Genomic DNA, 27,700 nt, shown 5'->3' with positions numbered 1-27,700 from the left:
TGCCTCTAGACAGTCTCACAGACAGGCTCAGCATGGCAGGAGGGCTTGGGGCAGAGGCTGTGAAATGTGACTCAACCTGCAGCTCAGGAAGCCCTTGCAATGCTGATTGTTGAAAGGATGAAGTGTGTTTCAGGGGAAGGGTGGTTGTTTTCCCTTGGCATCCATCCCAGCCACTGTCAAAGATAGGAGGCTAGATGAACTTCTGGCCTGATCCACTATGGCTGTTTATATGTTGTAAGGATATTGTTTAATTATTCAAGAGCCAAGAAGAAAGTCTTTAGAATGGTATGGCATCAGTGAAAAATGGTATTGGACTCAGACAACTGCACAGGTTTTGACTGAGTGTTGCTGATTTAATAAGCAGTTGAGACTTGATGGAGTTCACTGTCACTCCAAATGCATTTTCCAAGTGTGCCTTTAATTTTTGGAGTAAGATCTCTCCCAGCTGAGAGCTGTGTGCCACATCATTTGTTAGCAAAGTGCCAGGTGTACTGGTAAGTACATCTGTGAGGAAGTTGATGTGGAAGTGAAAGATGGCAAAGATTTTAAAAGCATTAATGAGTTGGAAACAGGTCAGCAATAGAGTCCTGCCTCGTTAAAGATGTCCTCTTGGTTGAGAATAATTGCCAGAGTAAGTTGGGCTGACATTCTCAGCACCACAGACTGAGATGAACTGCAGAATTAGAGATTAATCACAAGTGTCCACTACCTTTTGCTCCTAGGATGATGGGGGAAATGTCCATTTTTGGCATTACTGGCTAAAATGATGCTTTAATGCTTTCACAGCCTTTTGAAATGTAACCCACCCCATTAAGAATTGTTTCATCAATGTGAAATTATATTGGGCTAGACCCTCAGAGAGTAAGTCCCAGAGAATTGTCTATATACAGTGAATGAGAATCTGTCCCATTAATCTTACTGCTCTACTAAGAAAGCAGTCACATCATCTAGACCTTCCTTCAGGCCAAAGCTGCCAAGAGAACTCAGAAAAAAAGGCCAATTTACCGATAAGGAGGTTTTCAGTCAAGCCTGAGGATCATTTTTCTATTTGTTTGCTTCTCCTCTTAACCTAAAACTAATTTAAGGAATTTCATGTTTTGTATTTTGAATAACTTTTCTTCTGCAGATAGATAGCTAAAATGACCCTTCCCTAAATTCTGTTTGGTGAACCCTACATTTAAGGGTAATATATTTTGTTCCTACCTCTAAAACAGGGAAAAGAAAGCAAACAATGTGTGCAGAGTCATGAGAAAGAAGATTTCAATAGATGTGGGAAATTTTGAAGATGATGAAAAATGTGCTAAGATTAGATTTGGACAAGTGCACTTCAGTAATCAAGTCTGCAGAAAACAAAACAAACCTGAGAAACTAAGAAACTTTGGGGGGGAAAAAAAACACCACAAAGTTTTTTCTTAAAGTCTTCATAAGTCCCTTTTGTTTTGTTGTTTCCTCTAAATTAGGATGTAGGTCATCTTGCTTTGTTGTGATGGAGTACATCAAATAGATGGAATCTGTTGGGAGAAATTTTCACTAGTCATGCAAGCTCTGATTAATTTGGGAATTTGTCATGCAAGTAATTCCATCAGCATTAGTCTGTAGACTCTCAGAGTTTCAAGAGACAGTTTGTTAGTTCATCTGATTTCATCTTGTGTGCATTATAGGCAATGAAATTTTCAGTCACCACCTGTGCTGAGCCCAGGACAGTGTGTTTGAAAAAGATTATGTAGTTCAGGGAGACAACTTGCCTTGGTCTTAAGGTGTGGAGAGCTGGAGAATTCACTATTTCTCAGAGTCATCTCTTCAAATTGCTGTTTAGATTCACTGTTTCAAACTGGTATTTTGTTTGCAATTAAAACTTTTCTGGGTACCCCTTTCAGCTCTTTAAATTCCTCTCCTGTTGTCCCAAGAAATCTTCCACTTTCTTGCCAGTGAAATCCTTATACACTGTATTGTAGGCACCTTCCAATTCTCTTACCAAAAACTGAACATACAAGTCCTTGCATTCTTCCTCTGACCTCTCCCTGGCCCTCTTAAGGTGTTCTGCCTGTCTGCCCTTCTCAGCTGGTGTCAACCCCAACATCTCAAGACTCAGTGGCTGTAACAGAATTAGCTGTGTAGTTATGGAAATTTTCACAGAATCGTGACTAAAGCTGGGAAATCTTGGATTTGGCTAAGTAGGTATAATTCCATGAGCTGAGAGTCCCTGTTGCATGGGTGTAGCATTAGGAGAAGTGTGGTTCAGCACTGGATGCTGCCAAGTGGTTCAGCTGAATTTGCTGCAGTCAGCCAGTCTGCATTTGGCATACAAAGAAACTGCACACAACTTGCTAAAATGTAATCACTGAGTCACATCATTGACTGCTTAATCTCTAGGAAAGTTAACTTCTTCTGCACAGGGTAGATCACATCAGCAGGATTCTTTCTTACTTATTCCCAGGTGCTGCTAATGCCTTCTGCTCCTCGTGCTAAAGAAATTGTGGGCAGTGCTGTGGGAGCTGCTTTGATGTCATTTCACATTGCTTTTACACACACATCAAAAATGCAAAAGCACAGCTTGTTTACTATTGCTTGACAAAGAGACAAGTACACTTAAATCAAAGAACTTGCCAATACCAACATCTGAGCGTGCAGGCTTCATTATTAGACAGATCTCTGGGGGCTTTAAAACATGGTGCCATGTAACAAAATCCTCAGACACCACAAATGAGGCTATTCCCCTTACTACACTTGGCAGGAATCTGTTAAATGAGAAGCTTTTCCTTTGGCAGCTGTGGCAGGAGGAATAAAATGCAATGAAAAGGGTGTGCCAGTATTTACTGACTGCACAGCTACACTCACAGGCAGAGTTACAAAGTCATTTCTTGTCCTTCCTCCTGTGACAGTTAGGCTCCTGCTCAGTGTTCTAATTTCCTTGATGCCCTCTTCCCAGTGTGTTTGAAACATCACAATTTATTCAGTTGACAGTCGCAATGTCAATGACAAGGAAAAATAATAACTGTGTGTTGCTTTATAAAAATAAGTTGGAAGAGAAAAAGTCAAAGTCCTTGTTGAGTTTTGAATTGTCATCTCTCTGTTCTGCTCCAGGAAGGTTTTCTCCATCTGATGACCCCCAGAATGTCTTTGTATATTCAGGTCATGTACATTAGTTCATCTTCTGTTCTTCAACATTAATGCTTTTCTGACAAATCAGCAAGGAAATGGGAAGGCTCTGTAGCCTGTAAGGCAACAGCGGTATTTTTGCTTCAGTCACTTGATTTGACATTTCTTTTTCAGAGAATCTGTCCGAAAAACACAACCCCTCTCCTCCCCTTAGCCTCCTTTGACTCCAAGCAGAGCTTCCCACCTGTATTTCTGCTTGCTTTCTTTGATACTTCTAAAGCATCATCCTGAAAGTGAGAATGGGCCTAATGGAGGAGTTTCTTGTCTTTGATTCTGCTTTGAAAGGCAATAAAGAAAATTTTCTAAATCCCCTCTTATCTCTGTCACTTCAAGCCCCTCTCAAACAAGCAATGCAGAGCACTTGCAATTAAACCCCAGGCAGAATTTCTGGTGACCTTCAATGTCCACAGGCCTTCACTCTCCTGCAAACCTCCTCCAGACTGATCAGACTAAAACTGAAGTACCTACATGGAAGCAGGAGAGGAAATGGGGGGACTGAGCAGATGTGACACAACTGTAATTAATCATAGGAGACCTTTCATTTTTCTCTTCACTCTTGGGACCTGTGGAGTTTTAACAACCAAAATGAGTGCAGGGGGCTCAAACATAGCTGAGAGTTTTGTGTATCAGGTTTCTGTTCACCTGCAGCTAGACAGTCATTATCTACTTTCAAAACCCTGGCAGCTTAGCTAGCTCATGAATCTCTTTTTTGAGGAGAAGAAAGGGAAATCAAGCTGCATTTTCTGAATTCTTAAATCCTTCTTTTCAAAGTAGTGGCAGTTTTGACAGAGAAAAGCAGTTACTATGTAGCAGGTAGCCAGAGAGAAATACAGATAATTTCATGGACAGCTTTGTGCTTACTCAAACCCTTCCTACCAGGGAAGCAACAGAAGTTTAAAATGACATTTGTAAATGATGTGACAAAACAACCATTTTCTTTCCTTTGGGTGGTGGTAGGGTTCTGATTACAAAGCTCAGTTCTGAAGGCTTTCCTAGACTTCTTTGTACTTCAGAATAATTAGTTCAAGACACTAACACAAACATATTTAATATTATTTTGTGTTTTAGAAAAACAACAATGCAGACTTCTTTTTCTTTTGTCCCCTAGTGACTGACTAGCTCAATTTTCTTAATAAGTTGTCTCCTGGAGCCCTTGTTAAGAAGGGAAGATGCTGAGTGCTGCTGGTGCACTCCTGTGTATCCCAAGGAGAATGTGTACAAGGTTATCATGGCACTGAGATAATAATAGTAATGATGGGTCAAAATCCCAAAAGGGATGAGACTCTGGAGTAGCTGTGCAGTTCAGTGAGAGCATTGAGCATCTGGTGAGGGTATAGGTAGCCCATAGGTGTCAGGTATGTAAACACAGTATGTGTTTCTTTGAGTACATAAATTCCAGAGAACTGTCTATAAGAGTATCAGTGCCTTACTAATAGCCTGGTAATTGTTGCTGCTTTCTATTGATCTTCAAATTTCATAAAGTCAAGATCAATTTCCTAAGTAATATCTCTGACATTTGTAAGTAGTACCCAATACAATAATTGATCTTGGGTCATCTTGTCTGGGACTGACAATGTTGTAAATGTCCACTGATCAATATATTCCCAAATAGTGCTTTAGTGATACTTCTTGGAAGCAGATATATGTCTCATAGAAGCAGTGTGCACTGCAGGAGTTGTTTTGAGAGCACAAGAAGAGGGACCCAGTTTTCCTTCCCTGACCCTCACATGCTCATCTGGTCCCTGTAGTTTTGCTTTTTCCCTGGGCCTGGAAGAAATACTACACCTGTTTAAGAACTGAGTCTTTTTTGGAAAACAGCTTGGTGGGCATTCTAATAATGTCCAAAAATTCCAGTTTGGATTAGACAGTAAATTCCATCACACTTCAGAGGAGGTGGTTTGTCATAATTTTTCCAACCCGTACTGCCTGTGCATGAGTCCTTCTAGGACTTCTCAGCCACCCAGTCTGGCAATGAAGAGAGAGATCAGTCATGATTCCTTCCTGAGATTCATTGCCCCACATCTTGCTGAGAGCACCTGATCTGATTCCCTGCTGATTGTACTTCCTTCAAGGGAACTCAAACATGTGTTATTTTTTTCTATCACTGACCACCCAAAGAGTTAAAACAGAACTCAGGCTCCAAAAATGCATGAGAGAGTTTTAATATATATCTAAATGCCAGAACAGTCTTCAGGCTTTGTTAGACACTTCATCATACTTGAATTAGATCACTGAACTTCAGTTTTCTCTATAACCAACAGGATAAAGCCAAGAATTCTCCTCTGGATCTGTACCACAAAGAGGCCAAGCATTAGAGTACCCATCCATGCAAAACATGCAGAGGGGTCCCACAGTGCCATCCCAAGAGCAGGCATTGGCACTTTTCCTTCTTCTGAAGCTTCAGCATCATCAGCTTCTCAGCAAAGCATATGATTTAAAGCAAAATTGTTTCTGCCTTTCAGCTTGAGCCTGTCCCCCTCTCTGGCTGGGTTGGTAAAGTGAGTGAAGGATAAGGGGCATGTCTGAGATACCCAAGAGCATCAAGGGAGGATCTGAGCATGGTGTTGTTCCAAGCTGCCTCTTCCCCTTGTTCCCTGCTTTGGACACAATGATTTGTTTTTCAACCATTCAACTTGAGAAGTTCAGTAAGATTTGCACATGGAAAAAATTACCCCAGCCTATTCTGTGTGCTCTATAAACTACTATAAACCCAATCAGATGTTGTCACTGTAGCATGAAGTTGTTCTGGTTTGAGAGGGAAGCTTTGGAGTGCACTGAGGACAGGATCATGGCTCTTGGGCTCCACTTGAGCTTTTTAGTCTCCTTTGAAGTTCTACTGCCTTGTGGTTCTTCTTGCAGTAAACACAAAAGCCAGTGTGGTTCTGGCTGATATCATTAAGATAAGCAAGAGGCAGCTGTGTGCTGAGCAGTTCTTGCTCCCTGAGGTCACAAAGCCACCTTAGCAGCAGCCTGCACTACCACTGCCTGCCTGCCTGCTGCTGTCTCTTAATCCCTTCTGTCATTTGGATACCCTCGCTGAAGCCAACAGACTTAATCACATCAAGTTTACCTCAGTGTAACACTTCCACTTCTTCTCTTGGGGCCAGCACTGTGGACATTTGTGTCCAGAATGAATCCTGGAATATGGGTGTTATTTTAATCTCTATATGCAAATGACCCCCCCCACTACCACCAGATGGAGGTTCCTTTTGATAAAAGTCTCTGTGAAAGTTTTGAACCAGCTAGAAGTGGCAGCCATGCTCTGGCTGTCTGCTCAGCTGTCTGAACAGCTGAAATAACAGCCCTTTGCTCATGATAGGAAGGTAGCACTAAAGGGGTCAAACTTTGCAATAGCTTGTTTTCCTCAGTCCTGTGCAAAGAAAAGGACCTCTCAAAGCAGTGGTAGTTGGACCATAGGCCATGCTCTCTCTGAATGAGAATATTTTTTCAGCTTGCCTTTTAAAGTTTTAGGTAAGTCTCTGTTAGGTTTCTGCATGTCAGTACCTGGATTGGAGCCCAGCATTCTGACTCCTCATGACAGAAACATTGCTAGCACACATAGCAAAAGGCATGGATGCATCAAAAAGACAAAGCTCATTTCCTTGCAGGCAGAGAAGGCACTTGGACAGAAGATGATCACTACCTGTGTGAGAGGCTAGACTGACAGAAACCAGGCATGCTGCAAAAGCAGCAAGATCCTTTTCTTCCTTCCTTAAAACCAAGTAAGTTTTCAGAAAACAAGGATCCTTACAACTGGTCACTGGCTGTGGATGTGACTGAACAGGAGTAACTGCTTGGATTGTTACCAAGGCTCTGACAGGCAGGGTAAGGACAGGGAGAATTCCCCAACAGGAAGCTGATGGATGCTAACGATGACTACGAGGAGCAGTATGTCATCTGCTGACACACTGTGCAGGGTTAGTTTCTCATTACTACAAGCCAAGTCATGTAGAACTTGTAGTTTGCCCTTAACCGTAATTTATATCCACTGAGGCTCTAAGCAGATTCATAAAAAATGGCAACCAATCCATATCTATCATGCTTTATGTTTGGGCAAAGAATATGGATATTACTTTTTTTAAGTTTCATGAAATATCTGCTCTTATATTCATAGTGATAGATGACTCTGCCAAAGTTTTATTTTAAGGTGGATTAGGGGCAGTGTGCAGAATGGGGGGGATGCTAAAGGAGAGAAGAATGTTGACTGCAATTTTATTTTACTGAGGACAAAGCAGTCATAAACCCTTCCTGCCTTGGGGGAAGTATATGCAAAAGGCTCTCTGGCATAGCTAGAGCTATCTATATAACAGGATAATATTTTCTACAATGCTTCTTAAATACATTTTGCCAAAGTAAATTGATCCTGACAGAAGCCTTCCTGTCACCATGATGTTTTCTCTTGATCAGGGCCTTCCAGCTCTGCTGAGATTTGCCAGATTTACAAATCTCTCTTGGGAACTGGACAGGGTCATTTGATATTAGATGTCTGAGTATGTAGCTGTAATTACCTTCCAAAATACATTTACTATATATAGTAAATGTATATACTTTATATAATCCCTATATACACTATATATACTATATGGTATATATAGTAGATATAGTAGATAGACTTGATATACTACAGGGACTGCAGGTAGCTTATACCTTCCTAACTGCTACTTTAAAAATACTTTGTCGCATAAGTATTTTCTCCGGGAGCATATAAAATAAGGTAGAAGGTTTCCATTTGCTCACCCTATTAATCTGTGTTCTTTTTCCTTCTTTAAAAAATTCAATGTACAAATAACCAAAAAAAATCTACAAGCCCCAGGGAGGCTGGCATAGATATGTTACTTGCAAGCTTCTGAACATGAGGTGCAGGTTTCTGCTGTGGTGCAAAGGGATGCACAAGGCTATCAAGCAGCCCACAGAAGAGGAAGTTAGATGGCTGCTGAGGGAACCCTCTGCTCTCTTTGTGCCTTCAGTGTTACACCAGAGCTTTTCTGAGCAGTGGATCAGAGATCCCAGACCATTTGCCATTCCAGATTTCCAGACACTCAGCCTCTTTCCAAATGCACTCTCATCAAAGCACTGGGTAATGGGCACAGGGTAAGGGTCAGTAACAACACCTTTATGGGCAGGGGTAGGGAGAGATGGTCTTTATGACCTGTTCTAGCCCAAAAAATCTCTGATCCCAGCAGAGAGCCCAGTGCAGCTATCAGAGGAGCAAACCAGCATTAGACAAGTGAACTCCTTGTTGTTAGTAAAACCACACAGAATTAAATAGCAGGAGAGAAATTCAGTTTTCAGCCTAAATCATACTGGCTTAGAGAGACACATGCTATGGGGTAGACTCCTGCAGATTTCTAAGACCTCTTCTAAGACCTAAGTCTGTGGTACAATGGAACCAGACAATTGCTCCTGTCTTTGAAGCAAAGCCCATGGCTTTCCCCTTCTTTGCTTTCCTGCATGGATGAGTGGTAAGGAGCAGCCTTCTGGCTGTAAAAAACATCAGGTAGAGACTCTGTCCCAAAAGAAAACCTGCTTGCTTTTGTCTTCCTTCTCTGCCAAATGGCTGTAGGCAGGATCCAGGCCTTGTGTGCTTTGGTGCTCTCAGAAGTGCCCTCAAACACAGGCCATGTCTGTAGAGTGACATCCTGAGATGCCATTTTTAACACACTAAAATTTTAAATACCAGCAATCAGAGCAAAATGGAGTTTTGGCTACCAACCCTCACTCCAAAGAGGCAGTGGCCTGATTTGGTCTGCCTGAGTCAGGACAGAGATTCTGAATCCCAGCACTAGTCACTACCTTTTAAAATTTAAGCATCACTTGTACTGACAAATTGCTTTTTAAAGTGAAAACCTGCTATGAGAACAGCTTGCTGGAGTTCCAGCAAGAACAGAGGAGAGAGGTGCCTCTTGTGTGCCCGTGACAGAGGATTGAGGGATGATTCATGTCTCCTCCTCATTGCTTATTGTAAAACATGAGCTGGCCTCCTGGCAGGGTGTGGAGATGTGCCTATAGGTAAGCCTGAGGAAGATGGTGTGGGCAAAACCACACTTTTGTGCTGTTCAGGAGGGTGAGGAGGCTCAGGTTGGCACCTGCCCCAGTGCTTTTCCTGTGTTTGGAGACAGATTGTTCAGTGTAACAAACTCTGGAGGAAATGAAGAATAGCAGCAGCAGGTGAGTCCGTGCTTCTGTAAAGCAGCAAATTCAGGTGTTGAACCTAAAGAACCTGGCCAGCCCTGGGAGAGTGGTTTCCATGGTTAATTTTCTCTTTCTTGTGCTACTGATTTTTCTTTTCATTGTGTTTGAAATTTGGAACACTTTGTTCAACATTAGTAGCCAATGGCAGTAATCTGTAGAGATGAGACTTTGCAGTGATACAGGGCAGGGGGAAAGAAGAGGTGTGAGAAATTGAAATGACAAGGTTGTATTGGTGACTAGTGATGTGGAGGAGGGAAATTTTTACCTGCTGTGCTTTGATGAGTAGTTAGAAAAAGAGACTGTAGTAGGCAGGAGAATCTTTAGAGGTTGAGTTCACACGTCTGGAGCACATCTGGTGTAAAACAAAAGAAAATTGAATAACTTCTATTTTAAAGGAGTCTCTTTGGGAGATTTTTATTATCCTCTTTTTCAAGTTGGAGACATGTGAGCACATTTTCATTTGGGAGGGACCCAATATCAGCTGCTGACTACACCTCTGTGTCTGTGCACGGGAAGTAAGCTGCTAATCTGACTCACAGTGGTTCCATCTCTCACCTGGGAACACAGCAGGTCTCACTACTCAGGTTTTTATGTGAAATTAAGTCACTGAAAGAGGAATCACGTTTTTGAGATCTTACCATTCAAAGTCTGTTTGCAACCAAAAGCTTTATTGTGTGAACTTGTCTCCATAAGGCTCTCTTCCTTTCTGTTCAACTGTGGTCCCAAAATACAGACAGTGTATTTTTCTGCTTGGGAGTAAAGATATATTTTCATTTTATTGAGAGAGTACTTTGCCATCACTGAAAAACTAGACTTTTCTAGAGATCTAGTGTATTGAAAATTAAAATATTGTGGGGCTGGGGGCTAGTTAAGATACTTCTGATTGAGCTGAAATGGGTCACATCATGCTTTAGAATGATTCATAGTATCCTTGTGCTTCTGGTGTTTCTCTCAGTTACCCCAGCTCATATTTCATAGACTGAGGGATGTATTGGAACAACTGTGCAAAAAAGTCACCTTCCCTTTACAGAGGGGTAATTGAGGAGAGAGACAGAGGGAGAGTCTGGGGATGGATGGATGGATGGATGGATGGGTGATGGATGGATGGATGGATGGATGGATGGATGGATGGATGGATGGATGGATGGATGGATACACACCACCAGGTTTCTACAGTCCCTGATACAGCCCACCAGCCCCTGGCAAAGCTGCTGGCCCAGCAGTTAAGTCCTGTTCACACTCTGTCAGACACTCGGGTTTCCCTATGAACCAAGCTGGCTCACACTAAAGGCAAGTGACCATCAGGGTGGTGACTTGTTACCTGTGAAGTGCCTCAGGGTGGCCAGGAACAGAGGAAGGGAAAGAATAGACAAAAGCAGGGCAGGCAGCAGCTTTCTGTTGGTCAAGTCCCACAGCTTTGATTGCTTTTGGATTTGAGGTTCCATGAACCTTGTCTTCATGTTGTCCAAAGTGAAATTTCTTTCTGTGAAGCAGACTCTCCCCAGGCACTGGTGAGGCTCAGACTCAGATCTGGTGGAAGTGCTGCTCAGGCTCTGTGTTTGCTTCTCTGCACAGTCGTGCATGTCAGCCTGGCTTTCACTTCATTTCCATGTGAGCAAGCAAAGAGCACCATCACAGAGGCTCTGAGCAGCTTGCAGATGACTTGACATGACAAAAGCAAAGTGCAGGGTGCCAGCAATCAGGATCTCCCATAAACTGCCTGTCACATCTCCTCTCTTGTGCATCTAAAGCCAACCACCAAAGTAGGGCAGGCAGTGTCAGGGGGCAAGGCTGCTTGAGGCCCTTCTCCTGGTGGGGCAGGCCCACTTCAGCAGGGGTTGTGCACAGAAGGGCTGAATTTTTTTAACACATTATAAAAGATGTGTTAGCTTGAGTGCCTGTCCAGCGTGGTGGCAGCACAGGTGGCCCAGGGTCCATGGGCTGTGAAGAGGGGAGGCAGGAGATGGTGGCTGAACCACCAAAGGCCATCCACTACCCCATGCTGTGCTCCAAGCCTGTGACAGCAGGGACAAGCAGGCTGCTGCCATGGCATGGCTAATCTTGCCAGGCAGCAATGATGGGGTTCCCCTGGCTGTGTCTTCCCCTGCAAGCCCAGCTCAGAGCAAATTCACTGCCAGCCATGGGTTTGCTGTTCCACTGGCATGTGGGGCAGATTCTTCTTCCTTGTCAGAGGTGACAGCAGCTGAAGAGCAATGATCCCCTGCCAGCCTCTCTGGAGGAGTGTGGCCCTCACTAGCACTGCCCTTTGCACTGTTGACCCTGAGCTGGAGACTATTTTGGTGAGGCACAGGCAAGGACCTCCACTGTGGCAGCCTTGGAATGGCAATGCTGTTTCAGGCAGGGCAGGCACAGTGCCAGGGGGACAGTGCAAGCAGCCCTCCTGGGATTTAGGGAGGCCACAACGTGTCCCTTTTATTCTCACAGCTGGGTGTTTCACTAATCATTGCTCAGGGGTAAGAAAGGCAGCTGAGCTCTACCTTTCTGTGGCTGGGAACAAGAGCTCCCTGAGAAGGTCAACAGCTCGAGCAGAAAATTGGTAGGGGTCAGTAAATCTAATAGGGCTGAAAAACTAGTACTACAGGAGTCAATATAGAAAGTAATTAATGTATTTTCTGTCTGTTGGGAAAATCAGAAACAATCAGCAACTCTCTGGAAAAAAAAAGGAAAACCTCAACTTGTTTGCAAACAGAGCTGTGTTTCTGTGTGGAGCTGACTTTTAAAGAGGGTTTAATTAGAGGGATTGAAGCAGAGTGGGAGTGTCTGTGTAGCTCATTTGTGTGGCACTTGGGAATAGTGAGGGTTATTGGGTCTGTTTAGCTGATAACTCCCCAGGGATCCTGGTTTTCTAAGTACAGTGTTCTGCAGGGGTCTGTGCTCATTCTCTGGGCTCAGCTGTGAGCTTGTCCTTTGTAGGAAATGGGAAATGACACAAGTATAGATAGCACAGAGCACAGATCTGTCCTAACCTTCCCAAAGGAGTGCTGCTTTCAGGCTCTTGCCTGAAACCTGCACAACTCGAGGAGGGAATGCTTTCTGAGAAATACTGGACTGAAATGGAGCAGCTGTAGTGTATAAGGCAAAATATTAAGAGGCCTTCAGTGAAATGCCAAAGTACACAAACCATACCCAAGAGAAGCTTTCTGTCCATTCCTGAGTCAACACAGATGTAGCATTGGAGATTCAGGCTGTAGGAGGGCTGACTCTGGAGTTAAGGGCTGAGGGGAGGAGCATTCAGTCAAGATGATTCCTGACAAATGTAAGTTATTATATTTTTTCTGAGCCCCAGCCCAAATAAGAATGAATCAGCTAAGGAAGGAGGTATGGTTTTGACACAGAAATAAAAGAAATTAACTCAGACATATTCATTCTCAACAAGGCAGCACAGAAGACAATTATCCAAACAGAGAGAAAATTTTACTCAGCCTTTTCTGTCTCTAATACTCAGCAGAGTCAGCAGAAGACCTGGAGAAAAACCTCTCTGACTTCAAAGAGCAACAGCCCCCTCAGGGCAGCTATCAACTCTTCCCAGGTATCACCCTGCTCTGGGAACCCTCTGCCAGTATTCCCCTGGGTGCTGGAGTGGGAAATAACAGCAAAGCACTGCCATGTTCATGTCACCCTGTGCTGGAGGAATAACATCTTTCCTGAATTTGAAAATACATTCTGGACTACAGCAGGTTTCTTCTGTTGTATTTGTCTCTATTTGGTATTGCTACATGAGCTTTTGAGAGCACATGCAGCATCCCTTTAAAAATCCTTAAAAGAAACATTGTCAGGGTGTTGGGGACAGGGCTTGCCTCAGCTTGTTGGCAGCTGCAGGCACAGCTTTATTCAGTGCTCTGGGGGTGGCAGATGCACATCTCTGAAGGCCAGACCTTTGCTCTGGCTCCTGCCCATCTGTGTGCAATTGGACCATCACACTTCCAGACAATCACAATTACCTGGGTCCTTTTGAGGGCTAGCAGGAGCTTTGCCAGGGGAGAGAAGATGAAGCCTGTAACCTTCTCTAGTTAATGCAGAGGTGAAGGCCATGTAAAGGTTTCTGGCACTAGAACAAAAGCTCAAATAACAATCTTGATGCTGAAGTGGCCAAGGTTTCACATTAGACCTTGCTGGGAGCAGCTTAATTTCCTTCTTGGCTCTAGCACAGCTAAGAAAAGAGATAAGCAATAAAGAAGAGCAAAGCTTTTCTCTCAGGATGGCTTTTTTAAGATCTTGCTCTGAGCTCCTAAGATAGAGCCTTATATCCAAACATCACTGTGGGCAGGATGGGGGGAGGGACATTCGGAGGCTCTTGGACTCTACAAAATCAAAGCTACTTTCTCCAGAATAAGGGAACAAATCATCTCTCTCTGGCCCAAGCATGGCCTCATGCCATCACAGCCATCATTTCTCCCACTGCTCTGAGAGAAGAGCAGGAATTATTCAGAGAACACTTGCTCCCTTAGATTGCTGTCCCACAGTGATAAGGAGGCACAGCCAACTCTGTCTTTGAGCTACAAAGAGATGGACCACAAAGAGATGCTCCTGTCTCCTCACATCAATCTGCTGTGGCTAGAGGGGATCCTAACCTTCACATTGCTGCCTCTTGCTAGCTTGAGGAGTTTCCAACACTCCAGCTTGCCCCTGAATTGAATTTTCTATGGTCATTCTTGTGTTACATTTCAGTTTCCTGAGCAAGTACCTCAGTTCACCTTATTCTGGATGTCACTGCTCTGCTGCCATGGGGCTGCCACAGCCCTTGCAACCCCAGCAGCAGGGGGACATTTTCCAAGTACTGCAGGGCTTTTCTCATAAATAATGTTCCTGTGCCTCAAAATTCACAGAAATGAGATTTTCAGAAGGACTGAGCACAAGTTAAAGCCAGCACAAGGCAGCTGTCAAGCTGCTTCTGGAAATCCCACTAAGCATCTGTCTTCATTGCAGGTGCATAACTGAAAAGCTAAAATCCTTGACTTTCAGTTACACCTGAGCTTTCAATGACTAAGATTTTAAATTCTGACCCCAAGGCAGTTGTGAAAATGGGATAAAGGATTTTACAGGATTTAGGTGAGGTTAAATTTTTTTCGGGGGTGAGGAGGGGAGAGGTAGTAGTTGGGATGATTTTCTGGATGTTATTCTTTTTTTAAGAAAGCTGCTCTACGTGATCTTGATTTGATTGATTCATTTTTGGAACATCTGATAAATTTTTATCAGCAACATTTCAGCCTTGTGTGTGTTTTTTGTTTTGTTTTTCTCTCTCTGTGGGAGCTACAGTCAATAGCCAAGCCTACAAGCAGCTCTTGCAGTGGGTTGTGATTGTGTGATTTAAATTGGCAACAGTTGGGGCTGTATGGAATGACAGCAAATGCATTGACTTGTGTTCTTGGCAACAAACTGTCTAGAGGCTTAGTTGCTTTGTTTCATGTTTGGAGTTCTGCTTGCTGTTAGTGTTATTTTTATCCTACTTTTTATATGTGCTATTTGCTCACTTGAGTGAGACAGAAAAGCACAAATATCTCATGGCTATGTGTTTTCTGATGTCTCAGGGCATAAGAAATAAGAGCAAAGCAAGAAAGAAAGTTAAAATTAAGATCGTAAACTACAGAGGACAAAAAAAAGACCTAAAGATCTCTTGCATTTTTCTCATCAAGTTTTCGCCCGTCTCTTTTTTTTTTTATTGCCAAAGACTTGCCTTTGTCAAAAAGTTCTTCTATGAGTGAAGAGCCAGCTAACTCTAAGTTATGTGCTGCAGCCATTTATTTTTCCAACACATCATTACAGCTGCCAGAATATTACTGTAGTGGCTGCATGTGCAGCTCATAGCACAAGGCCTTGCTTAGGGGAAGAGCACCTCCTTTAGTCTTCTTTTAGGCTTCTTCTAAAAACCTGGAGACTCAATCTAATAAAATATATATTATATGGGTGTGCTTTCAAATGCTCTTAAACTATTATGAAATGAATGTCTGGAGGCTAGTTAGATTTGATTTCACTATAAATTTATCTTATTAAGAAAATTATTATCACTATCCGAAGCAGGTTTCTTAATTTTCTTTAAAATGCTTTCAGTTCATTAATTCCTGGCTGAGCTTTAATTATGCAAATGTTTGGAAGGCTCATATCCAGTCATGAATCTGCTGGCTGCTGGAATAGAATTTTGAAATATTATAGAATTTCCAGTAATTATGTTTTTTTTCATGAGGGAAAATAATTTGGTTTGAGTATGTCTTATTTTCACTGGATCCAGTAATTCTCTAACTAGTCACTGAACTTCATGAGGCTTTTATCTAAATGGGATAACATGGTTTAGCACACAGCTAGGCCTGCATTCTGTAGAATATCCAGGTAAAAGAGGAGGGAAGAGAAGCCCAGGTACAGTAATTAGCACTGTCTTTATTGATCTTGTTGAAGAAATCACAGCATGGAAACTCTGATCAAGTGATGCTGGGATATGGCATGGGGAAAATAAGGGATCATGTATCTGTGGTTTTTGTGGAGGTTAGCCTAAATTCAGTCATGGGTAAATCTGTGAAGAATTCCAGTGCCACCTTAGCAGATGAGAGGAGCAGAGGCTGAAGCCCCTGGTGTGTGAGTGGTACTGCAGGTCTGTACTGGGAGGGGATGAGAAATGGGATCAGCTGTGCTGGCTGACACAAGCAAAGCCCAAGCACAGCCTCAGCTGCCCCTGCCAAATACTCCTGACTGCTCTAGGACAGTGGTGAGCCCTGGACAGAGGTTTTGTGCTCAGCAGCTGAGCCACAGGGCTGGCCTCTATTGCAGGAGTGACCTTGTGTGGGCACCCCCACATGCCAGCAGCAGCTCAGGGCCATGGTTTGGGCTGGGCTGGTGTTGCCACATTTCTCTTCACAGAGAAAAGCAAAGCACAATTCTTCCCAAGAATATTTCTGTGATTCACATTCTCTGAACCTCAGAAAAAGGAAAAACAATTCTTATTAGCTGTGCCTGTGTTTGTGCAAAAGTAGAATGCAATATAGAAATTGTTTACCCAGAGTGATGCTGTTTTGTTTCCTTGGCCTATCAGCTGTGTGTGTGTGTTGGGACTGTGGGCTGACAGCCACGAGGTTCTGTGCAGTGTGAGCAGTTGAGTGCTTGGCAGATTCAGTTTAGATGTAATGTAACATAGTGTAATATTATAATGAATAATATAGTATAATAAAGTAATTAATTAACCTTCTGGTAAGATGGAGTCCTCTCCACACCACGGGGTTCCCTGCAAATCCTACAGGCTGCAGCCCCTCCATCTGCTGCTGGCTCTGCTGTCACTCCCAGCACAGGAGAGCAGTTCAGAGGATGTCATTGCAAAGCACTTGGAGACAATTGGCACTCTCTGCTAACTGCACAGAACTACCACACACAGAGATTGTTTTTCATGAGTCAAGGTCTGTGTTACCCCTGGCATTTGTTTTGTGGATAAATTGCAGGCATAAGCTCTGTCTCCCATATCTTCTTATCCAGGATGTCCTTCTGAAGGAAAAAGAAATGTGTTCTTTACTTCAGGGTTATATACAACCCAGCCTTGCCTTGCCTGGGAAATTTAAATCACTCTGCTGCTCTTTGGCCACTTTCTAGCACTTGTAAAGCATATTAGAACAATAATGTTCTTGTCAGTGACATGGTGATTTGCCTTGCAAACCTCACAGCCTGGAAAGTCAGCTTGCAGACAGCCTGCAGAATTCACTTACTGAGAAGTGATAAGTAACCTGCCTTTCCTGTCCTCTGTCTCAGCAAATGAAAGAAACAAAGCCCATGAAGTGCCTGTAAAACATCTGCATGTGTGGAGTGGGAAGCTGCTCCTTTGGCAGCACTCAGAGCTCTCTCCTAGTCTTACAGGGACAGAGACACGAGCACCATTATCAGAGAGGAGCTCAGTATGCAAATACATCCATAAGAGGGGCTTGGAGTGTTGGAATGACCCTCTGGTGGCAGCACTGCACTCTCATCTGCCTTCCCACGTGTGGCAGGGCTCTGCAGTGGATGAAAGCAGTGGATTAGCACCCTGTTGGAGTGGAAGATGTAAATCCAGCTAGCAACGTGTGCAGGTCTGATTTCTGGTATTTCTTAGCCCAAAGGAAGACCTTTGGCATTTTCAGTCAATTCTGCCACTAGTTGGGAAGGCTCATCTGCTTCAGCTCAGGCTTGTTGAGAGCAGTATTTTATGTGGCACAATAATGCGAGAGAAAAGGAAAACTAATTCATATTTCAAAACATAGGAAAAAAACAGCACCCAGGGATTCACAGAGACTTTGGGTGCTTGCTGGGGTTGCTCTGAGATGGTGTGCTCTGTGAGTCAAGGTCTGATTTGCTAGAAGCAAATTCTCTGATGTGGTCTTCAAAGCTACAAAATACACCTGCCTGTGCAAAACAAGTGAAAAAGAACAAACTATCCATCTACATTAAAAAAAAAAAAAAAAAAAACAAAAAAAAACCAAAACTCCAGAAAAAATGCCATGGCATAAGCCAGATGTGAAGAGCCTTTGCTCTCCATGCTGATCAGTCATCCAGCCTTGGCATTTAAGTTTTTAAAAGACAGAACAAATTTTAGGTATTTTAAGCTTAATTTACTTTCTACTTGAAGCATGTCTCATTCAAGAGAACCTGTGCTGAAGAATTTGTGATTCTCTGTCAAAGCATGCTGGCCCTGCATTAAGCACATTCAAACCATTCCTGGCTAAATTCTTTTGCAGACCCTTTTCCATCATTAGCCAGTACTCCTACCACCACCAGGCAGCTCTTCTGCTTGAATAATTGCATTTCTGTAGAATTCTCTTTGCCAGAAAAGAAGTTGCTTGAATGTATGGTAGAGTTCACACAGATTGACTGTGAAAATGGACAGGTGAAAATTGTAAATAAGATTTAGCAATAAATTTTTTTACTGCCAGTGGTTGTGTCTTATCAGCTGGGAGTTTGTAACAAGCCTGCTTGATTGACAAGGTAGGGAGAAAAGCTAAAACAGAGACTTCTGCTGAACCTGGTCCTGTACTGTATCTAGGTGACCCCAGCAAAGCAGAAGACAGTGATGTCTGCAAACAAGCCTTTTTACTTTCTTTCCTTGTTTCTTCAAACACTCTCTTAACTGTTGATTCATTAGAAATTCACAAATAACTTTCTCTGTTCCTCAGCTAATTATTTTATTAAGTAAAAAGGCATCTGAAACGTCTGTCTGATCTAAACAGAATCCATCTGTAAATGGAAAACTTTTAGGATACTATTCATTCCAGGAATTTTGATGTTGTTAATTAAATGATGCAAGGGGAATATTTCTTAATAAGACCAATTAGTAGTGGAACTAGTGAAGGTCGTGCAGAATAGCAGTAATGATGTGCAAAAGTTTGGGCCTTACACAAGATGAATTGCTGGTTCCTGCCAGTTCCTTCTGCCTGGAACTGTGGCTCAGTGTAATATTGCATGGCTTGAAGCCAGCCCTGAAAACAGGACCTGCAAAGGGGCCCTGTCAATGCTCAGTGCCTATTTCTCCATATATTGAAGGATACATTTAGGGACCACAGACTTCAGCCTCATTTTTATTATTGCAGCATTTGGGGGAGAATGTAATGAAACATGCCATGTTTCTTTCTGGGTGGGAATGGCTGGAGTTCCCTGAAAACCAGCAGTGACAGGTTCTTGCTGTGGCTGTGTGGTGATAGAGCAGGAGAGGAGAAATCTCCCTTACTTTTCCATATGGAGGCTTATTTTGGGAGATGAAGGGGTTCTTCAGGGAAGTCAGGGTTACCTTTCTGATGGTGTCCCCCTTCCAGAGGAAAAGGAGTGATGAGAGTTATAAACCAGAAGTTATTTCAGAAGCTATAGAGGAGTGAGGGGTCCTTACCAGCTTGAGGAGTGTCAGAACTGCAGGTGAGAGTTTGCATTTGGATGGGCCCTTGAAGTATCACTGAGCCCTGAGTTCTTTCCACTCCAGGACAGATGAGGTCAACCCAGACCTGCATCATTCTGCTACTGAGATAAAAGTTAGTTGTTCCATGAGAAAAAGTTGTTTATGCCACCCTCTGATCAGTGATGGGTTTGCAGATGAGATGAACTATGGGATTTTTCAGGTGTTGCTGGTACCAAACTTTGTGCTGGGAATACAAACTCATTCCAGATTTTCCTGTTCATGGTATTAGTTTATTTTGCTAGTTTCCCTGGTGGCAAAGCTAGGAAATAGATCTGTCCAGGCACATTCAGAGCATGCAGGTTGTCATGGTAAAGTTCCTGATGCTTTATATTGAGTTTGTTTATTACAGAAGCTGTCTACCAACATCTGGGGTTTTTAAGTTTTCCTATCTGTGTAGAAAACTTCATATTTCTTCAAACCAGACATTATTACCTCAGGGTATTTACTCTGCATGTATAGAAATCTTAGACTCTCCTTGGAATATTTTCATTTCTCAGGGCTTGTTTTTTAGGTAAACATCTGCTGGTTTGAGGAAAAGTACATTCTGTAAGATATTTTGCCTGTAACACTTAATGTCCAGCATGGTGTGCCAGGAAAAGTGCAAATATCTGTCAATGCTGATAGGCCTTGTCTATCCCTTTTCTTTTTCACATTGCTACAATGTCTTTTTCCATTAATATCAAGCATGGGCTGAGCAGCCACATGCTAGGAATCACCAAGTGGTATTTAAAAGATGTGTCTCGTGACTCCAAGGCAAGCAGCACAAAAAGACCTCACACCATGCAGGCGTTCAGCATGTTGGGAAAAGGTGAGGTGGATACAGCCAGAGGCTCCAGTTGTCCCCTCTACCCATGGAGGACACACAGCACCTCACAGGGCTGGGCGAGCTTGTAGTGGCATTAAATGTCTGCCTAGGAGTGTTTCTGACTCTTCATCACATACTGAAGTTGGAACTTTTTCTGATGGTTGTCAGTGTTGTGGGATGTGCAGATAACTGAATATCCACCCTTCTTCTCTTGTATGTCTGGTCTAGTTGTGTAATCTGCCAGCATCTCCACTGTTCAGGGGCCAGCTGTGGTCCCAGAGTTCATCATGAATATGGAGATAATGAAAGAGTCTGGCAAACATTTTCAGGATAAACATTTTCCATTTTTGTCTTTTGCTATTTGAGAAACAGAGACTCAAGTGCAGCCTTTAAATCTTTTCTTGCTGTATCCTAATGTTTCAAAGGAGTTGTAATTTTGGATCTTGACTTGGAAACAATTTAAAGGCGGCTGATTTTCCGTGGCTGGGAATGCTGTGCTTCCTGACTAATCAGACTCTTTAGACATGTCTTAAATTGGGCACTGAAATAATAGATAGACAAGTGCAAGTAGTTGACTCAGCTCTATGGGGGTTTAGGCAAAGGCACTTTAACACACAGCTCTGATATGCTCTGAGTGTGCACACAGCCAGTTTGCACTCCTGGGCAGACAAGAGGTGAATGATTAAGGCACAGTAAGTCAATCATGGGAAACCATTAACCCCTGCTCAACCAAGTGGTGTGCTCCAAATGGTCAGCCCCTCCTGGAAAAGGGTAGGCCTGTTCTATTTCAGTCAGGAGAGTCTCCTGCTAACATGGAGAATACCTGGCATAGTAAAACACTTCTTTCAAATACAGTAAAATTCATTATTTAGGCTTTCCATGCTTGCTCAAAGCCTTGAAAGATTCAGCAGGAGTCTCCACTGACATTAGATGAGGTCTGTTCTCCCAGCTAAGCTGCTGATTCTACACCTGCTACATAACCTGGAGCACCTATGTGAAGTAAAATAGGCAAAGAAAAGTGGGTGCAGCAGCTGTATGTGCATGCCAAGGGAATGGTTCTTCCAAATTTCCTGACTTGTTGGAGGTTTTTCTGGGGTTTTTTGTTTGTTTGGTTTTGTGGTTTTGTTTTCTGTTTTCTTTTCTATTGTCTTCTGCAGGAAGACAATCACCTGTCCTGCCAGTGTAAGCACAGTTCTGGGCTACCTAGAACAGTTAAATCTGTAGCCAGACCAAAACCCAGTTAAATGCTGAATTTTTGAAGAGAAAAGAAATTTGAATAATTTCCAAGTTTTCTTTTCTTTTTATTTTTTGGAAGTATCTTTAAGAGGAGAAAGGAAGAATTCTTTACTCTATTGCTTGAATAATGCTTTGAAGTTTGGTCCTTCGCCAAAAGCCTGTTGACAGTAACATCAGTGTTGGGCTGACTGGCATCATGTATTTCTTGGGAATCCTTAAAAGCTCTCTGAGCAGCTCACCAAGGAAGGAATTATTCCTCTGTCTTTTTATGCATGGGTAAGGAGCAGTCATTCAGTGATTTACCTGCCTTTTAGGGACAAATCTCTAAACCTGGTAGAGATCCAAGGAGTCTGACAGGGAAGTCACCTCTTTCTTTTTAACAACCAGTCTGGTGTCACCTTATGTTGCCATCATTTCCATACCTTCTCATTGTTCATGTACTATTTTTCTCAGAAAAAAATTGGATGGATAACCTCAGTTTCATTTTATACGTATTTCCTGAAGATGCAAATAAACATCACTCTTTTTCACATGGTTTATGGTTACTGTTTCTTTTTTTTTTCTCCTCCGGTTTTTTTGTAAAGAGGTTTATCTTAGGTGTTGATATTTCTTACAATAATTTTCTTACTAGTAGCTATGACAAAGTTTCTAATCTTCTCTCTTCCTTTTGTCCTCAGGAAATCCACTGACTGTGGCCTGCAAAGCTTTCTTTGGATTCAGCGGTGAATCAGGCCCCATGATCTACTGGATGAAAGGGGAAAAATTCATAGAAGAATTAGAAGGTCACATTAGAGAAGGCGAAGTCAGGTACTTTTTGAATTATTTACTATTAAAGATACTGTCCCACAGGCCTGTTGGGTTGACAAGTTTTTAATTGAAAGTGAAAATCATTTTCTGTCTAAAGAGTGATGGATGACTTGGAGCCAGGGCTGTGTGAGTTGCTCCCTAAAGACAGAGTAACTTGTGCCTGAAAATCTGTTACCAAATTCCCCTGATGGCTGGAAGCTGAAGCTTCTCCTGAGTGTTCTGGGGTTTGATTTTAGCCTTGTGTGGGATTGGTGCTGTCCACTGCAGGCATCCCATGGGACCTGCCTTGGCAAGATGACATCCATTCCAGCACCACTGTTAATCTTGAAGACAAATGGTCTCCTGTCAAAGCCACCACACTTTTTCTTTTCTCCTGAATGTGTTTTGTGTATTTGATCCAGCTCTCAGTGTGCCTTAACCTGAGCCTTCAAGAATCAGCGTTTGTTCCTCCAGGTTTAACACGTAAGGGAGAGGAAGGAGTGGCTGTGTCCAATATCCAGGTTGTTCTGGGCTTTTTCTTAGGTGCTGGTTATCACTTGATGTAAGTTGTAAAGAAAACACACTTGTATCCCCATGAACTTCCATGGAATTTGCACCTTACTCTTCTCCTTAATAATTACCTGATTATTGTTTTTGAGCAAAGACTAAGTTATGGTTATACTATGGGCAAGGTGGTCCCAGCTCCTATAGATACAATGAATATAGATGATGATACAATGAATATGGATTATAAAGAAAGCCAAGGTCTTTTCACTTACCAGTGCACATTTTTTAATCTCGTGTCTGAATTTTTTGTTGCTTGTAAAGGTGATTTTGGGAGTTCAAGGGGAGAGAGGTCCCTTTGCTTTATTACTTGATCAATAATGTGAAGTTCAACCACTTAGCCACGAGTTGTTAAGATATACTTAATTGCACACAGATTAAATTTATCTTATATTGCCATTGTACAATCCTCTTTTGTGCTTCTGACCACAAAAAGCAATTATTGGAAACTTCTGCCAGTGTAAGTAATCAGCACTTAATGGCATTGTGCTCTCTCTGGTGTGTATATATATGAATAGAGTGATTTTGGTCCTGTTCTTCCCCTGCATCAAGACAATTTGAGGTTTGTATTTAAAGAGTGTTCTAGCTTTAGCACAGTTCAAAACTTTTCCTTTATGTACATTTATTAGTGAAACTGAGTTTGAAAAGGCTGTTACTTGTCCTTTGTTGTGCCATCTCGTTGCACATTCATGTTTCAAACTAATTTATCACAAGTCTCTTTTCTCATTCCGCTAAAATGCTTTGACTCAGTTTACAGACCCTGCACAATTCATTGAGTCTTCTCTTGAGCAAAGCTACTTATCACCTACCTAATCTCCTGTGATCACTGCCAGCATTTGAAACAGCATTTTCCAAAACACATTGCATCATTACCAGCAGTGCCCCAGTCCATCCTTTTTTTTATTTAGAAGTAGCTATGGTAACTGAAGTGGTAACTTTTTGCAAATGATTTTTTGCCTGTAACAGCTCTTGTTTTTGTGTTCCATTACAGGTATGCTGCTTCAGGGGAACTAAGCAGCACTAATTATTCTGTCAGTGCCCTGAGGCAGCCCACATCTTCCACCCAGATATATTTATTGATGTATTTAAAAATTGTCATGTGTGTTTCCAATTTGATGAGCCATGGTGAACTTGCTGGTTAGATGTCTTCTTAATCAGTTTGCTTTTCTATGCTGTTACCAAGACATTTCATTTTGAGAAGCTAAGAGTAGTACAGAATCCTTACAACCAGAACAAGATACTCCATGGCTTGGTTCTTTGGTACATTTCAGCTCTGCATCCCCTATCTTGAATTAGTTCACAAATTTAGTAGCACTCTGAATTGATGGTGCTGTCCTTACCCTGGGCTGTGCCCATCCATTGTGTTGCTCAATTTTCTGTGTATGATGAGAGCCCAGGTTTGCAAGTGATGTGTGGGAGCACAAACCACCCATCCCCAGTGTGCAGAGTTAACACTCACTGTGCTGTCGTGAAACCACTAAAATAAGGATGCATGTAACCTGAGCATTCCTATTCAAATCCAGTCCATGCAACTGGGTTTTGGTAAGAACACTTCACCAAGAGTAATATTTATGTCACTCTGGGCTTCTCAGTATTTATTAGACCTTTTTACAAATCTTCATGATAAAAAGTAACTCAAAGTATTGCAGGACTTGGAGGCAATGCCACCCTGTCTGAGCTGCCCCCTTGTCTTCCCTTGAATTAAAATCCCCAGGTGTTAGACATGTGTGGATGAGACTTTGCTTGCCAGGTGGGTTTTTTACAGCAGTAATGAAAAATGTCATGTAAATTGAACCAGAGTTATTAAAGAAGGAATCAGAGTCTTTAAGCATGTCTGCAGAGTTGTCAGTTGTACCTAATTATCCCAGCAGCCCACAGCAAATTTCAACACCAGCTCTCTGCCATGGCAAAGTATTTTCAGACATAAATGTTGCTCTCTCAGACACCTATGAGTTACTTTTTTAGTTTTGGTTATTCTTCAACAGGTAACACTGCAGAATAGTTATAATGCTCATCTTGTAATGTATGTTTGTCCTTTTTTTGTCTCTCTTGTCCATTTTTAAAGTAGAAATAGTTTAACTCATCCTAGGGGCATGAAAAGAAGTGGCTGGAGACATTTTGAATGGCAGCCTTATTTCTTCTGATTGATTTATCACCCACAGAAGCCAACAGATGGTTATGAAATGCTCAGACAAGATAAGGATGCTGTTTTCTGTTAGGAGGGGCTGCTGGGGGCAGGAGGAACAACTCCCATAGCTGATGTGCTGGGTACTGGGCAGAGAAGCATGGAAGCAACAGCTCTCCCCTGAAAAGCTTACACTCCTCAAGCAGACAAATTCAGGGCACAGAACAAGAAACACAAGGCAGGAAAGGGAGAGGGGAGGTCACTGTCATGCTGCCAGCTGAACGACTTTGCTTTGGAGAGGTGCTTGTGTACACACAGAACTCTCCTTTCATCTGCAGCCTGTTGTTAAGGAACAGAAGGAGGGGAGTAGATTCGTAACCCTGCTCCCAGTTGAGATCCTCAGCTTTATAAAGAATGAAAGTTTTTTTTTTTTCTAATCACAACTCTCATGTAGCTTATTAAAGGTTTGCAATTAATGCCTCTGTCTTGCAGAGAGACACAAGTGAAGCTTTCTTATGGCCTTGTTATCTGTGCTCATACAAAGACTGAAAATATTGGGGAAATATGGTCTCAAATAAAAGTGTTTTAAATTCAGATTCAACTTAGTGCATACAAGCACTGGGAAAATATGAACAAGGATTTGAAAAATCCAAGCCATTGCATAATTTTCAAAGAAAGCATCTCTATTCTGTAATGACACTTCCTTTTTAAAATTCATATTCTTACCTAAAAATTATTCACTAGACAAAATGTTTTGTCTCAGATCAAATAAAATGCTTCAGCCTGAAGAAAAAGAAGGCACTGAGTATTGTTTTTACATCACCCACCTTTTATTTCTCTCTTTCCATCCTGTTTGTTGTGAGTTGTTAAGCACCATTGATTTAGCTATACATTAAATGTTGTAATTACTCTTACAGTTTGTTCAGCAACCCAGAAAGAGTGAGTTATTGTTTCCTCAACTTGTGAGAGCTGGCATGTGCTGACAGTGATGCTGGTGAAGCTTCCCCCACCTCAGATAGGGACAGAGCTTCGTCTTCTGGGTGTGCTCCAAATGCTGTTGCACCTTTAAGGTCTTACTTGTTGATATTGTATTGTGCTCCATGTTCTCTGAACCAACAACAACAATTAATTAATCAATGCAATTAATTAAGGGCTGCGTGTGTATTTAAAAAATGCAGGTGACCAACTGTGCATTTCTGTGGCAATAATGTAAGTGTAGAGTGATGTTAAAAGAAAAAAGGAAGAAAAATGAAAAAGCAGGAAGGAAAGGTTTAACTAAGAGCTTTCTACACTTTGCTGCTAGCATAATGCTTAAATGTTTGTCAGCATTTTCATGATAGATCCCACTCTATAGATTTCCCTTGCTAAAAATTGCTATTAGAAGATATGTAAAAAAAAAGTTGTCAGTCTAAATATATTGGATATTCTTTTTTTTTTTTTTTTTATGAAAACTCCTCTTTAGCTGATTATGTATTATTTAAATTTAGGTTAAGGGTCAATTATTTTATCTTACATACATGTAGTTTAGATATAGATAAAAATAACAGTTTCTTTTATCTTAACTGTAATGTGTCTCCATTTTTCTTCTGTGTAAAATATCCTGAATACAGTAAACAAGAAAATTTGAACATTTGCAGAATGCTCCAGATTAGTTTCCCAGATATCTTCTCTGTTAATGATTATATTGTTCCTTGCAGCATGATTGGTAGACCAAAAGTTGTTGGGCATACTGTTTACCAGCAGAGTGGCTTTCCTGAGTCTTTATATAGATATAGCAGAATAATAGGTAAATGAGAATTGATTTACCTTACTCCCAGTGATTTAGGCTGAGTATGCAAACAGACCAGGCTTTCAGAGGAGGATTTTTTCTGGCCAGAAATTGTGCAAATTCAACCTTTCTTCCATTATTTCACCACTTGGACTCTGGACCAGAATTTTTAAAAAAAGGAAAAAAAAAAGAAAAGAAAAAAGAAGCATAATCAATGAGAATGAATTTGGGAAAAAAAAAAAAAAGATGCAATCCAAGTTTCCAAATTCAACACACACACACACACACCCCTTGTTTTTAAACTAATGTTTTTCCACTTGCTTTTTTGCAAGTTATGCTGCCACAGGGAAAGAGGCTGAATTGTTGTGGATGCTCTGGTGCCTCTTCTGAGTTACTGCAGGGATGTGTTTGTAGCAGTCAGGCCTGCATTTTTGATTGTCTAGTGCAATGCCCTCATACTTCTCTTTAGATTTGTTTTCAGTGTGTTTGGAGTTCCATGGATGTCATGTGAAATCATGTACATAAGGAAACGTGTGCACACACAAAGTCTTTGGTTTATAAAAGAGAAGTTTGGGGTTTGCTATTACTGAAAAATGTGATTGTCTCCAGCAGAGTTTCCATCCAGAGCAGGCAACACTCTGGTTCATTACTTCCCATCCACTTTCCTCCTTTCAGTCTCCGGAGAAAATATTTCTTTTTTGGTGACCCTGAGTTTTATTTCTGCCTTTACCTCACAGTGCTGTGCAGTCTTTTCAGAGAACAGACTCATTGAAGTACCACGTGCAGTGGTGATTTCACAGGTGACTCTGAGGGCACCCCACATTTTCTGTTTACCTTCTTGTGCAGCATTACACAAACCAGGATCAAATTTATCTGGTGGATTTTACTTGACGTTACATTGCTCTGTTCAAAGGAGCAGCAACTTTTTCTTGAGCAAGTGATAAGTCTTTTGAGAGAATAGGGTATTGTATTTTTAGACTTAATGTCAGCAGCAGAAAGGGTGCATTTACTTTGCATTCTTTTTAATGCTCACATGAGAACAATGACATGAAAAGGCTGTACCTCTGGCCTGGAAGTCTGCTAGAACTTTTATTGCATTTGTGGGGATTTTGCACATCTCCTCTTTCCTCTCAAAGGAGGAGGGAGCTCTTG

At 42.0% G+C, this 27,700-nt stretch overlaps 1 protein-coding gene across 5 annotated transcripts in view; it reads left to right on the top strand.

The window, feature by feature from the left end:
* IL1RAPL2 (interleukin 1 receptor accessory protein like 2) overlaps positions 1-27,700 on the top strand; it is a 336,199-nt gene that overhangs the window by 287,335 nt on the left and 21,164 nt on the right. For all 5 annotated transcript variants that reach the window (XM_071442350.1, XM_071442346.1, XM_071442349.1 and 2 more), the window contains one exon: positions 21,983-22,112. In XM_071442350.1, coding sequence (XP_071298451.1) covers positions 21,983-22,112 — 130 coding nt within the window. The remainder of the gene's footprint in view (positions 1-21,982; positions 22,113-27,700) is intronic.

Source organism: Agelaius tricolor, unplaced genomic scaffold (genome assembly GCF_023055355.1).
Source record: "Agelaius tricolor isolate 1412-34295 unplaced genomic scaffold, bAgeTri1.0.p SCAF_17, whole genome shotgun sequence".
Lineage (NCBI taxonomy): Eukaryota > Metazoa > Chordata > Aves > Passeriformes > Icteridae > Agelaius > Agelaius tricolor.
This window is presented reverse-complemented; position numbering and strand designations above follow the sequence as displayed.